Below are 15664 nucleotides of genomic sequence, written 5' to 3' on the forward strand. Positions count from 1 at the left end.
AACAGCCAAACTCGTGGCACCATGGTTGGTTCTGCTGCAGAGGGGAGGGATGATAAGTGTGACAGTGCAATAGTTATAAGGGATTCAATTGTAAGGGGAATAGACCGGCATTTCTGTGGCCACAAACAAGACTCCAGGATGGTATGTTGCCTCCCTGGTGCCAGGGTCAAGCACGTCTCAGAGCGGGTACAGGACATTCTGGAGGGGGAGGGTGAACAGCCAGTGGTCGTGGTACACATCGGTACAAAAAAAAGGGATGAGGTCCTAAAAGCAGAATACAGGGAGCTAGGAAGGAAGTTAAGAAATCAGACCTCGAAGGTAGTGATCTCAGGATTACTACCGGAGCCACGTGCTAGTCAGAGTAGAAATGACAGGATATAGGATGAATACGTGGCTGAAGGGATGGTGGCAGGGGGAGGGGTTCCGATTCCTGGGGCATTGGGACCGGTTATGGGGGAGGTGGGACCTGTGCAAACTGGACGGGTTACACCTGGGCAGGACTGGAACTGATGCTAGAGCAGTTGGGGAGTGTTTAAACTAATGTGGCAGGGGGGGTGGGAACCGATGCAGGAAGTCGGAAGGGAGTAAAACAGGGACAGAAACAAAAGGCAGGGGGGAAAGTGTAAGGCAGAGAAGCCACAGTCAAAAATCAAAAAGGGCGACAGTACAAGGTACAGTGACAGAGGGGAACTCAGTGAATAGGCCCAGTAATACTAAAAGGAATAAAACGGGAAGTAAAAACATAAATGGAAAGCAACGCGGCAGGTTGTTACATGAAGATATGGGTTCAACGACAAGGAAAATTAGGAGAAAAGTTAAGAGGAAAAATAACTTGAGAGGGTGTTGATCAAGTTGTTCCAAGATTCAAAAGAGAGGTATAAAAGCCAATATAAGTGTACTTTACCTGAAATCTCGTAGTATTCGGAATAAGGTAAATGAGTTGATGACGCAAATCATCATGAATGACTATGATTTAGCGGCCATTACTGAAACATGATTAAAGGATGTCACGACTGGGAGTTAAATATCCAATGATATCAAAGTATTCGGAAGGACAGAGTGGATGGTAAGGGAGGTGGTGTAGCTCTGTTGTTTAAGGATGACATCCGGGCAATAGTAAGGGATGACATCGGTGCTATGGAGGATAAGGTTGAATCCATTTGGGTGGAAATCAGGAATAGTAAGGTGAAAAGGTCACTGATAGGAGTAGTCTATAGGCCACCAAATAGTAACATTATCGTGGGGCAGGCAATAAACAAAGAAATAACTGATGCATGTAGAAATGGTACAGCAGTTATCATGGGGGATTTTAATCTACATGTCGATTGATTTAACCAGGTCGGTCAAGGCAACCTTGAGCAGAGGTTTATAGAATGTATGCGCGATAGTTTCCGAGAACAGTATGTAATGGAACCTACGAGGGAACAAGCGGTCCTAGATCTGGCCCTGTGCAATGAGACAGGATTGATTAATGATCTCAGTTAGAGATCCTCTCAGAAGGAGCGATCACAATATATTGGAATTAAAATACAGATGGAGGGCGAGAAGGTAAAATCAAACACTAATGTTTTGTGCTTAAACAAAGGAGATTACAATGGGATGAGAGAAGAGCTAGCTAAGGTAGACTGGGAGCAAAGACTTTGTGGTGAAACAGTTGAGAAACAGTGGAGAACCTTCCAAGCAGTTTTTCAGTGCTCAGCAAAGGTTTATACCAACTAAAAGGAAGGACGGTAGAAAGAGGGAAAATCAACCGTGGATATCTAAGGAAATAAGGGAGTGTATCAAATTGAAGGAAAAAGCATACAAAGTGGCAAAGATTAGTGGGAGACTAGAGGACTGGGAAATCTTTAGGGGTGCAACAGAAAGCTACTAAAAAAGCTATAAAGAGGAAGATAGATCATGAGTAAACTTGCTCAGAATATAAAAAACAGATGGTAAAAGTTTCTACAAATATATAAAACAAAAAAGAGTGGCTAAGGTAAATATTGGTCCTTTAGAGGATGAGAAAGGAGATTTAATAATGGGAGATGAGGAAATGGCTGAGGAACTGAACAGGTTTTTTGGGTCGGTCTTCACAGTGGAAGACACAAATAACTGATGGAAATGAGGCTATGACAGGTGAGGACCTTGAGAAGATTGTTATCAATAAGGAGGTAGTGATGGGCAAGCTAATGGGGCTAAAGGTAGACAAGTCTCCTGGCCCTGATGGAATGCATCCCAGAGTGCTAAAAGAGATGGCTAGGGAAATTGCAAATGCACTAGTGATAATTTACCAAAATTCACTAGACTCTGGGGTGGTCCCAGCGGATTTGAAATTAGCGAACGTGACACCACTGTTTAAAAAAGGAGGTAGGCAGAAAGTGGGTGATTATAGGCCAGTTAGCTTAACTTCGGTAGTAGGGAAGATGCTGAAATCTATCAAGGAAGAAATAGCGAGGCATCTGGATGGAAATTGTCCCGTTGGGCAGAGGCCGCATGGGTTCATAAAGGGCAGGTCGTGCCTAACTAATTTAGTGGAATTTGTTGAGGACATTACCAGTGCGGTAGATAACGGGGAGCCAATGGACATGGTATATCTGGATTTCCAGAAAGCTTTTGACAAGGTGCCACACAAAAGGTTGCTGCATAAGATAAAGATGCATGGCATTAAGGGTAAAATGGTAGCATGGATAGAGGATTGGTTAAAGAGTGGGGATTAATGGGTGTTTCCATAGTTGGCAATCAGTAGCTAGTGGTGCCCCTCAGGGATCAGTGTTGGGCCCACAATTGTTCACAATTTACATAGATGATTTAAAGTTGGGGACCATGTGCAATGTGCCCAAGTTTGCAGACAACACTAAGATGAGTGGTAAAGCAAAAAGTGGAGAGGATACCGGAAGTCTGCAGAGGGATTTGGATATGTTAAATGAATGGGCTAGGGTCTGGCAGATGGAATACAATGTTGACAAATGTGAGGTTATCCATTTTGGCAGGAAAAACAGCAAAAGGGATTATTTAAATGATAAAATATTAAAACATGTTGCTGTGCAGATGGACCTGGATGTCCTAGTGCATGAGTCGCAAAAAGTTGGTTTACAGGGGCAACAGGTGATTCAGAAGGCGAATGGAGTTTTGTCCTTCATTGCGAGAGGGATGGAGTTTATGACTAGGGAGGTTATGCTGCAACTGTATAAGGTATTAGTGAGGCCACACCTGGAATATTGTGTTCAGTTTTGGTCTCCTTACCTGAGAAAGAACGTACTGGCGCTGGAGAGTGTGCAGAGGAGATTCACTAGGTTAATCCCAGAGCTGAAGGGGTTGGATTACGAGGAGAGGTTGAGTAGACTGGGACTGTACTCGTTGGAATTTAGAAGGATGCCGGGGGGATCTTATAGAATCATATAAAATTATGAAGTGAATAGGTAGGATAGATGCGGGCAGGTTGTTTCCACTGACGGGTGAAAGCAGAACAAGGGGACATAGCTGCAAAATAAGGGGTAAGTAGATTTAGGACTGAGCTTAGGAGGAACTTCTTCACCCAAAGGGTCAGGTGATGTGCTTGAGCTGCTTGATGTGGGAGCTGGCAGATCCCATTGAGAGCTGCAGCGACCACATCTGCAGTAAGTGTTGGCTGCTCGAAGAGCTCCGGCTCAAGAGTTGAGGAGCTGGAGTCTGAGCTTCAAACACTGAGGCACATCCGGGAGGGGGAGACTTACCTGGACACTGTTTCAGTAGGCAGTCACACCTGTCAGAGTAAGTAGTTTAAATCCTGCCAGTGGCCAGGGACAGCAGGGTGTGACTGCAAGTCAGGCAGGTAAAGGGAACCAGCAGTCAGGAACTCAGGAGCCTCAGCCCTTAACCCTGTCCAACAGGTATGAGGCACTTGCTCCCTGTGTGGATGGCGAACAGGGCTGCAGGAAGGATGAGTCAGCTGACCAAGGCACCATGGTTCAGCAGGCCATTCAAGGGGGGGGGGGGGGGGGGGGGGGGGGGAGTAAATAGGCAAGTTGTAGGGGATTCTATTATCAGGGGGATAGATAGTATCCTTTGTGAGCAGGATAAAGAGTCCCGCATGGTATGTTGCCTGCCCGGTGCTAGGGTGCGGGACATCTCTGACCAGCTTGAAAGGATGCTGGAGTGGGAGGATCCAGTTGTTGTGGTCCATGTTGGTACCAACAACATAGGCAAGTCTAGGAAAGAGGACCCGTTTAGAGATTATAAAGAGCTAGGATTCAAATTAAAAAACAGGTCCTCAAGGGTCATAATCTCCGGATTACTGCCCGAGCCACGTGCAAATTGGCATAGGGAGGCAAGAATAAGGGAAGTTAACACGTGGCGGAAAGAGGGGTTCTTTTTCATGGGACACTGGCATCAGTTTTGGGACGGGGGGGACCTATACCGTTGGGATGGTCTCCACCTGAACCGAGCTGGGACCAGTGTTCTGGCGAAAAGAGTAAATAGGGTGGTCAATAGGACTTTAAACTAGAGATTGGGAGGGGAAGGGAAAGTCAGGGAACCAAGAGGTGAAGTAATCAGTGGGAAGCGTAGCTGCTTAGGAATACAAAAAAGCACGAAAAGACAGAACTCAGGAGAGGTTACGATAGTCCCAATCCCACAAAATATGACACAGTGTATGGAAAGGCTCAGTAAACCAAGGTCCACCACACTAAGAAAACAAAAAGGGACGGCCAATAGAGAATTAAAGGTGCTATATTTAAATGCGCGCAGTGTACGGAACAAGGTAGATGAGCTTGTGGCCCAGATTGTGACTGGCAGGTATGATGTGGTAGGCATCACAGAGACGTGGTTGCAGGGGGTTCAGGACTGGCATTTAAACATCCAGGGATTCACAACCTATCGAAAAGAGAGAGAGAGGTGGGCAGAGGGGGCGGGGTTGCCTTGTTAATTAGGAATGAAATTAAATCAAGAGCACTAAACGACATAGGGTCAGATGATGTGGAGTCTATGTGGGTAGAGTTGAGGAACCACAAAGGCAAAAAAACTATAATGAGAGTTATGTACAGGCCTCCTAACAGTGGTCCGGACCAGGGGCACAAAATGCACCACGAAATAGAAAGTGCATGTCAGAAAGGCAAGGTCACAGTGATCATGGGGGACTTCAATATGCAGGTGGACTGAGTAAATAATGCTGCCAGTGGACCCAAGGAAAGGGAATTCATTGAATGCTTACAGGAGGGCTTTTTGGAACAGCTTGTGATGGAGCCCACGAGGGAACAGGCTATTCTGGACTTAGTGTTATGTAATGAGCCAGACTTGATTAAAGATCTTAAAGTAAGGGAACACTTAGGAGGCAGTGATCATAATATGGTAGAATTCAATCTGCAATTTGAAAGAAAGAAGGTAGAATCAGATGTAAAGGTGTTACAGTTAAATAAAGGTAACTACAGGGGCATGAGGGAGGAACTGACGAACATCGACTGGGAGCAGAGCCTAGTGGGAAAGACATGGAGAACAGCAATGGCAGGAGTTTCTGGGAGTAATTGAGGACACAGTACAGAGGTTCATCCCAAAGAAAAGAAAGGTTATCAGAGGGGGATTAGGCAGCCATGGCTGACAAAGGAAGTTAGAGAAAGCATTAAAGCAAAAGAGAAAGCCTATAATGTGGCAAAGAGTAGTGGGAAGTCAGAAGATTGGGAAGGCTACAAAAACAAACAGAGGATAACAAAGAGAGAAATAAGGAAAGAGAGGATCAAATATGAAGGTAGGCTAGCCAGTAACATTAGGAATGATAGTAAAAGTTTCTTTAAATACATTAAAAACAAACGGGAGGCAAAAGTAGACATTGGGCCGCTCCAAAATGACGCTGGTAATCTAGTGATGGGAGACAAGGAAATAGCTGAGGAACTAAATAAGTACTTTGCATCAGTCTTCACAGTGGAAGACATGAGTAATATCCCAACAATTCAGGAGAGTCAGGGGGCAGAGTTGAATACGGTAGCCATCACAAAGGAGAAAGTGCTAGAGAAACTAAGAGGTCTAAAAATTGATAAATCTCCGGGCCCAGATGGGCTACATCCTGGAGTTCTAAAGGAGATAGCTGAAGAAATAGCGGAGGCGTTAGTTATGATCTTTCAAAAGTCACTGGAATCAGGGAAAGTCCCAGAGGATTGGAAAATCGCTGTTGTAACCCCCCTGTTTAAGAAGGGAACAAGAAAAAAGATGGAAAATTATAGGCCAATTAGCCGAACCTCGGTTGCTGGCAAGATTCTAGAATCCATCGTTAAGGATGAGATTTCTAAATTCTTCGAAGTGCAGGGTCGAATTAAGACAAGTCAGCATGGATTTAGTAAGGGGAGGTCGTGCCTGACAAACCTGTTAGAGTTCTTTGAAGAGACAACAAATATGTTAGACAAAGGAGAGCCAATGGATGTTATCTATCTTGATTTCCAAAAGGCCTTTGATCAGGTGCCTCACGGGACACTGCGGAGTAAAATAAGGGCCCATGGTATTCGAGCAAGGTACTAACATGGATTGACGATTGGCTGTCAGGCAGAAGGCAGAGAGTTGGGATAAAAGGTTCTTTTTCGGAATGGCAACCGGTGACGAGTGGTGTCCCGCAGGGTTCAGTGTTGGGGCCACAGCTGTTCTCTTTATATATTAACGATCTAGATGACGGGACTGGGGGCATTCTGGCTAAGTTTGCCGATGATACAAAGATAGGTGGAGGGGCAGGTAGTATTGAGGAGGTGGGGAGGCTGCAGAAAGATTTAGACAGTTTAGGAGAGTGGTCCAAGAAATGGCTGATGAAATTCAACGTGGGCAAGTGCAAGGTCTTGCACTTTGGAAAAAAGAATAGACTATTTAGCATGGACTATTTTCTAAACGGTGACAAAATTCATTATGCTGAAGTGCAAAGGGACTTGGGAGTCCTAGTCCAGGATTCTCTAAAGGTAAACTTGCAGGTTGAGTCCGTAATTAAGAAAGCAAATGCAATGTTGTCATTTATCTCAAGAGGCTTGGAATATAAAAGCAGGGATGTACTTCTGAAGCTTTATAAAGCACTAGTTAGGCCCCATTTAGAATACTGTGCGCAATTTTGGGCCCCACACCTCAGGAAGGACATACTGGCACTGGAGCGGGTCCAGCGGAGATTCACACGGATGATCCCAGGAATGGTAGGCCTAACATACGATGAGCGTCTGAGGATCCTGGGATTATATTCATTGGAGTTTAGGAGGTTGAGGGGAGATCTAATAGAAACTTACAAGATAATGAATGGCTTAGATAGGGTGGATGTAGGGAAGTTGTTTCCATTAGCAGGGGAGACTAGGACCCGGGGGCACAGCCTTAGAATAAAAGGGAGTCACTTTAGAACAGAGATGAGGAGAAATTTCTTCAGCCAGAGTGGTGGGTCTGTGGAATTCATTGCCACAGAGGGCGGTGGAGGCCGGGACGTTGAGTGGCTTTAAGACAGAAGTTGATAAATTCTTGATTTCTCGAGGAATTAAGGGCTACGGAGAGAGAGCGGGTAAATGGAGTTGAAATCAGCCACGATTGAATGGTGGAGTGGACACGATGGGCCGAATGGCCTTACTTCCGCTCCTATGTCTTATGGAATCCCTTGCCCAGCGAAGCAGTTGAGGCTCCTTCATTAAATGTTTTTTTTTTTAAATATGTTTTTATTAAGAATTTTTCAACAATATTTTCCACCTTACAAACCCCCCCCCCCGGTAACAAAAAGAAAGAGAACTCGCACGGCAAGACATGAACATGGCAAGTCAATAAGATACAAAACTTTGTACATTGGATTCATCCCGTACATGTCAGTTTCCGGATCATTCATGTGTTTTCTTACTCAACTGCTCCAAATATTGCTAGCCCCCAGCTTGGCTTGACCCGGGCTTTCACCACCTTGGATATTATTCCCGCCACTCCCCTCCAGTGCCAGGCATGGCCAAAACATATGGACATGGTTCACCGGACTTTCTGAGCACCTCCCACATCTGTCCTCCACCCCAAAGAACCTACTCAGCCTCGCCCCCGTCATATGCGCTCTATGAACCACCTTAAATTGTATCAGGCTAAGCCTGGCACACGAGGAAGAGGAATTAACTCTACTTAGGGCATCAGCCCATAGCCCCTCCTCAATCTCCTCCCCCAACTCCTCCTCCCATTTATCCTTCAGCTCCTCTACCAAAGCCTCCCCCTCTTCTTTCATTTCCTGGTATATCGCCGACACCTTGCCCTCTCCAACCCATAACGCCGAAATCACCCTATCTTGAACCCCCTGTGCCGGGAGTAGCGGAAATTCCCTCACCTGCATGTACCTGAAAGCGTTTCCCGGGGGTAGCCCAAACTTCTCCTCCAGCGCCCCTAAGCTCGCAAACGTCCAGTCAATGAACAGGCCCCCCAATCTTCTAATCATTAAATGTTTTTAAGATAAAGATAGATAGTTTTTTGAAGAATAAAGGGAAAAAGGGCCGGAAAGTGCAGCTGAGTCCACAAAAGATCAGCCATGATCTCATTGAATGGCGGACTGGCTCGAGGGGCCAGATGGCCTACTCCTGCTCCTAGTTCTTATGTTCGTATTCAGAGTTGTCAGGATCTGGAACATTCTACCTGAAAAGGTGGTGGAAGCGGATTCCATAAATTATTTAAAGGGAGTTAGATAGGTTTTTGAGGCCAAGGAACGTAACAGAGTTACAGGCAAAAACTGAGAATTTGAAACTAAGCACATTTAAAGAGGCAGCATAGGCACAATATGTTTTCATGTACAAGTTTCATGTATGTGTACAAGTTTCTATGATCCTAAAGCAACATTTAGAATATGGGCCTCAATACTGCTTCAACCTCACTGAAACGGGCCCAAGTATTCAATTCAGCTGTAATAAATGCCTACCTTCTGATAGTGCAATGGATTGTCAATGGCGTAGCACAGCGTCGAGATAAAGTTTGGCTTGGTGATCAGCGACGCACACTCCTGAATCAGAAACTGAGTCTGCAAAAAGAGCAGTTTTAAAAAGTTAAGATAATCCAAGTTAGGACAATAACAGCCAAGTGATAAACATTTTAGACAGTTCATGAATACAATTTCAAACCCAACACAGCTCCCAATTACAGCTTTAATAAACTGAAACACGAACACTGAACAGAAAAGAGATGCAATTGATACAGCCTCAGTGCTATAAAGAAGCTTACTAAGCAGTGTTTCGGGTTTATCTGCGTTTGTGTGATGGTTTTTGGTTGATATTGTTACACCGTGATTATAATCCTTCGTTAAAATGATTACTTTGAACAATAAATGTAGTTGTGGAAACTGGCAAAGATACTGATCTCAAGCTTCACATGAAACGATTGCAGTCTGTCAGGAACAATTTAATAGGGGAAAGTACCACAATCAAGAGATAGGAACATAGGAATTAGGAGAAAAAGGCAATTCAGCCTTTGGGGCCTACTCTGCCATTCAATCAGATCATGACTGATCTCTTCCTGGTCTCAAATCTACCCTGCCCATTTCCCATGTCCCTTTAACCCGTTTTAAATCAGAAATATATCTATCTAGCTCCTTCTTGAAACCATTTAATGATTCCGACTCCACAGCACTATGTAGCCTCAGAAGGGCGACTGCACGACTGTACTTTTTCTGCTTATGTTTTCCTTCATCATTCAAGACACTGGCATTTAAAATCACACTATACAAGGATGGAGATTACTTTGGGGGTTAAAACAAGCTGTTGCATGGTGTTTTATTTAAGATGTTTTACTATGTTTTTAAAAAATAAATTTACAGTACCCAATTCTTTTTTTTTCCCCCAATAAAGGGGCAATTTAGTGTGGCCAATTCATCTACAATGCACATCTTTGGGTTTTGTGCGTGCGTGCGTGGTGGGGGGGGGGAGAGAGAGAGAGAGAGAGAGAGAGAGAGAGAGAGAGAGAGAGAGAGAGAGAGAGAGAGAGAGAGAGAGAGAGAGAGAGAGAGAGAGAGAGAGAGAGAATCACAGAGAGAGACAGAGACAGAGAGACAGACGCCCACGGTCACAGGAAGAATGTGCAAACTCCACACAGTGTGACCTGGGGCCAGGATCGAACCAGTCCTCGCCGCTGTGAGGCAGCAGTGCTAACCACTGCGCCACCATGCCACAGCAGATGCTTTACTATGTTAATGGTGTTATCTAAATGCAAGAGGTTGCAGTTTAGATGGGGAAGACTAATTAAGCAGGAACCAAATGCGGGTGAAAACACCTTTTGTTATCCTGGAGCCATGTTTAAAGACTCTTATACACTTTACTAGACTGCCAAAAGTCTTGAATAACCACAAGCAAACTACCGACATCTAGAACAGAAGCAGCTCTTCCCATAGGAGACAGCAATCAAAACATGAAGATTTTGTGCCATTATATTCTTCAAATCCACTGCAGGAGGCATTTACTGCACCAGGCATTTTAGAGCTGACGCTTGACCAAATACTACAACAGGTTCTTCCAACGCAACCCTCTACATATGTGTATGAGCACGCAAATAAAGGATCGAAACAACAACATTTTAATAATAATAATCTTTATTGTCACAAGCAGGCTTACATTAACACTGCAATGACGTTACTGTGAAAATCCCGTAGTCGCCACATTCCAGCGCCTGTTCAGGTACACAGAGGGAGAATTCAGAATGTCCAAATGACCTAACAGGGACTTGTCGGAAGAAACCCACGCAGACACAGGAAGAACATGCAGACTCCGCAGACAGTGACCCAAGCTGGGAATCGATCCTGGGACCCTGGCACTGTGAAGCAACCATGCTAATCATCGTGCTACCGTGCCACCCAAATTTGGAAGGGTTAAGATTAAAAAGCGGGAAAAAATTAAAACTAAAACTTTAAAAACTGAAAATTGCAGAATGGGAAAATGGTAGATGGATTGCAATGCAAAATGGTTAAAAAAATTAGTTGAAGTCTTCTTTCCAGTTAAAACTGGATTTTGGTCGCTTAGAATTAATACATATCCCTAGGGGTCTATTTTTCTTCTCATGTTAATTTATTTGGAGGGAATTAAGGAGATAGAAATAATTAAAAACCCAAAACATAATTATAAACATGATACTATTCAAGAAAATTCAAAAAGTACTAAACTACTAAACTAGGGCAACGGAAAATTCTTTTTTTTTTAAAAATAAATTTTGAGTACCCAATTCATTTTTCCCAATTAAGGGGCAATTTGGCATGGCCAATCCACCTAGCCTGCACATCTTTGGGTCATGGGGGCAAAACCCACGCAAACACAGGGAGAATGTGCAAACTCCACACGGACAGTGACCCGGAGCCGGGATTGAACCTGGGACCTCAGCGCCGTGAAGCAGCAGAACTTACCCACTGCGCCACTGTGCTGCCCTTGCAAAGGAAAATTCAAGCATGCTGAACTCAAATGGAAAAAAACAAAAAGAAATCTGTTAGCCCATCTGGATTAACAATCTGGGAGATGAAAAAAAGGACTTACATTTTGTCGAGCAAGCATAAATTTAAATAGCTACTTTCATGGCCTCAGGGTACCCCCAAAGCACTGCACAGCCTGTGCGCAGCCAATTTGCACACAGCAAGGTTCCACAGTAAGAAATGATTAGGTAATCTAATTTAATGATAATCAGCAACAGGGGTACCGGAAGAACTCAGTTGTTCCAATGTCATAGGTTGGTTACAAACACTAAACTTTATAAGTATGGGTAAGTTGATAGTTGAAAACCTTAAATTGCGTCCTTTAATTCAAAGTAAAATGGGAGAGTTTGGAGTAGATGTGACCTCTTACGCCATTTTCCCAGAGACAGGCTCATATGATCTGGTTGCCATGGGAAAAAGGGGCTCAGTTGGAAACCGACTGGAAGGGCAGCACAGGTTCCAACACCTTGACACAAAGGAAAAGGCCTTATTGCGTACAGACACATTGATTTAAATTTAAATAAACTGTCTTGGGGACTGCGACGCACAACAGTGCTGATCTGCCCAGCAGGAAAAAAAGACCTTTCGTGTTAACTGCCAAGCAGACTGCTATCGAGGACCGATCCCCTGTTCAAAGAAATTAGATTTGTGGCGAGTTGAACACCAAGAAATCACCAGATGGTGCCATGCAACTTGAAATCTATTTGATTATGCTCAGAAGATTGAGTGAAGGATTTTGTTTAAAAGGACATTAAAAGATTCACCCTTATGGGACAGGCAGAAATTATCCTGTTAAATCTGAGAGGAGCTTGGACCATTAAACGCAAGTTTATATTTCTGCTGGGGGTCAGTTTGCTCAGTTGGTTGGACGACTGGTTTGTGATGCAGAGCATTGCTAACAGCGCAGGTTAAATTCCCATACCAGCTGAGGTTATTCATGAAGCCTTCTCAATCTCGCCCCTCGTCAGAGGTGTGGTGACCCTCATGTTAAATCACCGTCAGTCAGCTCTCTCTCAAAGGGGAGAGCAGGCTACGGTTCTCTGGGACTGTGGCAACATTTTTATATTTCTGTCGAGAATGCAGCGTAGTGTATAAACATGGTGTGAGGCTTCTGTTGCATTGGTAGTGGGGAGAATCTTTTCTATTTCGTGTATTAGTTGCCTATTAAGTAATGTTTTGTCTATGCTGATTTTTGTTGTTACAGTAAAAGTCTTTAAATGTGAAGCCTTGTTGTACAATTTCTAGCACTGGTTACAGAGAAATTTTCATCTCTTCTTTAAAAAGTTATTCGTTTTTGCAGCGATCATAACAGGATATTTTACCTGTAGTGCAGGTGGGGCCTTTGAGGTCTCACCTCAAAGATGACATTTCTCACGAGCACTCAGTCTCAGAACCCAAGCTTTAGACCCTTTGAGGCAAGAATGGAACCACTCAGCCAATTAAGTAGAGTACTTAATTAGTTTTGTGTTCTGTCTCATTTTCCCTTGCCTCTTAAGATGCTACTGGAAGTGGGTTTTTGTGTGCCGTGATTGTTCTAAGCAGACAGCACTAGCTGTGTAACAGTCAAAACCTGGACACTTCATGACAAACTCCATTTGGTCCTCTCCAGAATTTACACGTTTTCCATAGCATCACTGGCAGAGAACAGACATCCAAAGCCTAATAACTCTCCCCAGCTCAGGACAAATTGTAGTGCCCAGTCGCATCTGCTGTGATCAACCAATTTAGCACACGCCAGGAATTGAACATACAACACCTGTACAGCTCTATTATCCACCGCCTTCAGTAACTCAGCCATTGGGACTGCTTTGGGCAGTTACTCAGTAATTAAGATTTATAGTCACTAATGCAACATTTAGCACTGAAGCCAATTAATCAAAAGAACACCATGGGTAAGTGTCAAATCTGTGTGCAGCTGAACTGCTGACATCAGATATAACATGTATTGGAATGTAAAATCCACATGAAAGGTTATCTCTGCTGTCCCGCTAATTTTCACTTCATTTGGAAATATAATAGACTACACAGTTGAATAAAATCAGTCTCTGATAGAAAGGCAATGGAGGGATTTCACAAATGGGAAACAAGTGTTTTAAAAGGGTGTTGGTCAGAATGTGGGCCTGGATTGCAAGTCACTAAGGATACCAAAAGTCCTGTTCTGTATGAAGAACTGTGATTTCCTGATGGCAAATAAATGGATTCCGGAAAACCACTGCTATACAATATACAGATGGATTTTGATCAATTATCCAAGCACTGGGTACTGCAGTAAGTAGGAATAATATTCTTCTGCATCTTCCTACTTCACCACACCCAAGCTTCAAACTAGCCCAAACTGTCTGGTTGATTAAATATCATTTTCAAGTATAATTTTGTTAAATGCAATGAGTTTGGGGAGTCTCTCTCCGACCCCTAGTGGCTGAATGCTCAAAGCACAATTCTGCACTGCTGGTCATTCACAGGAATGGCTTGAGAGAAGGGTGGAGGTGGCAGTTGCATTCACTTTGTACAATCACAGAATTGTTACAGCCTAGGAGGTCGTCATTCAGCCAGTGTCTGCATCAACTCTCAAAATGAACATTTTACCCAGTGCCATTCCCCTGCCTTCTCTCCGGAATTCTGCACAGCTTCTTTCCAAATAATCATCTAATTCCCTCTTGAATGACCCTACGTCCACCACACACCCAGACAATGCATTCCAAATCTTAACCACCCTGAAAGAGCTTTTACTCGTATCGCTTTTGGTTCTTTTAACCATAAATTGTGCCCTCTGGTTTTCGATCCTTCTATCAATGGAAAAGTTCCCCCGTACTTTGTCCAGACCCTTCACAATTTTAAATACTATCAAATCTCCTTTAAGCCTTCTTTTCACCAAGGAAAAAAATAAAGAGTCCCAACTTCTCCAATCTATCTTCAAAACTGAGGTTTCTCATCACTGGAATCATTCCCGTATACCTTCTCGGCACTCTCCCTAATGCCTCCCATCACCTACAGCATTTCGGGACTTGTGGGAGGAAACCGGAGCACCCGGAGGAAACCCATGCAGACACAGGGAGAACGTGCAGACTCCACAGACAGTGACCCAAGCCGAGAATCAAACCTGGGACCCTGGCGCTGTGAATTAATGTTGTTGGGTGAAAAGAAAAATGGAAATATGGCCCCTTGTACGCAAAGGTTGGACAAGCCTGGTCTAGATCATTAATATACATCAAGACATATATACAACAGCCCTTGGTGCTGGGTGGGGTTACTGGGTTATGGGGATAGGGTGGAGGTGTGGGCTTGGGTAGGGTGCTCTTTCCAAGAGCCGGTGTAGACCCGATGGGCCGAATGTCCTCCTTCTGCACTGTAAATTCTATGATTCTAAGAAAAGCAATGGCCCGAATACCTGAGAAATGCACCAGAAACCTTTCCCCCAGCCTGAAAAACATCCATTAACCATTACTTCCGCCACTCAGCCAATTCTGTATCCGTGTTGCTACTGCCCCCATTATTCCATGAGGGTTGCACAATGCTACAAATGCCTTTTGGAAGTCCACATATACCTGATCAATACCACAACCCTCTGTTATTGATTTGGGCGACAAAGTGCCTTGCACTGCTGCCTCACACCACCAGGAACCCAGGTGCGAATCCAGCCTTTGGTGACTGCATGGGTTTTCTCCAGGTGCTTCGGTTTCCTCCCCCAATCCAAAGATGTGCGGTTTGGGTTGATTGGCCGTGCTAAAATTGTCCCTTGGTGTCCAAAAGATGCGGTTAGGTGGGATTATGGGGTTATGGGAGGGGAGTGGGCCTGGGTATGGTGCTCTTCCAGATGTTCGGTGCAGACTCGATGAGCCAAATGGCCTCCTTCTGCACGGTAGTGATTCTCTGATTTTAAAAAACTATAGCAATTTAATCATTATTTTCCCTTAGAAATCCATGCTGCTGCTCCTTAACTAAGTAAGAAGTCTTACAAAAACAGGTTAAAGTCCAACAAGTTTGTTTGGAATCACTTGCTTTCGGAGCACAGCTCCTTCATCAGGACATTCACCTGATGAAGGAGCTGCGCTCTGAATGCTAGTAATTCCAAACAAACCTGTTGGACTTTTGTGCCCACCCCAGTCCAACTCCGGCATCTCCACATCATGGCTACTTAACTAACCCATAGTTGTCCATGTGACCATTATTTCCAACTCAAATTAGTTTCCCCGCCACCAAAGTTGAACTGGTCTGCAGATGCTCAGCTTCACCCTTTTTTTGAACACGGGTATAATTTTTTGCAATTCTCAAGTCCTCTGGCACCATCCTCGCGTCTAA

General features: G+C 44.2%; 1 protein-coding gene across 10 annotated transcripts in view; it reads right to left on the reverse strand.

Moving 5' to 3' along the window:
• The window catches only part of cnot1 (CCR4-NOT transcription complex, subunit 1), a 277488-nt gene that overhangs the window by 198828 nt on the left and 62996 nt on the right, over positions 1-15664 (reverse strand). For all 10 annotated transcript variants that reach the window (XM_072518616.1, XM_072518624.1, XM_072518622.1 and 7 more), the window contains one exon: positions 8840-8938. In XM_072518616.1, the coding sequence (XP_072374717.1) occupies positions 8840-8938 (99 nt within the window). The remainder of the gene's footprint in view (positions 1-8839; positions 8939-15664) is intronic.

Source organism: Scyliorhinus torazame, chromosome 10, assembly GCF_047496885.1.
Source record: "Scyliorhinus torazame isolate Kashiwa2021f chromosome 10, sScyTor2.1, whole genome shotgun sequence".
Classification (NCBI taxonomy): Eukaryota; Metazoa; Chordata; class Chondrichthyes; order Carcharhiniformes; family Scyliorhinidae; genus Scyliorhinus; species Scyliorhinus torazame.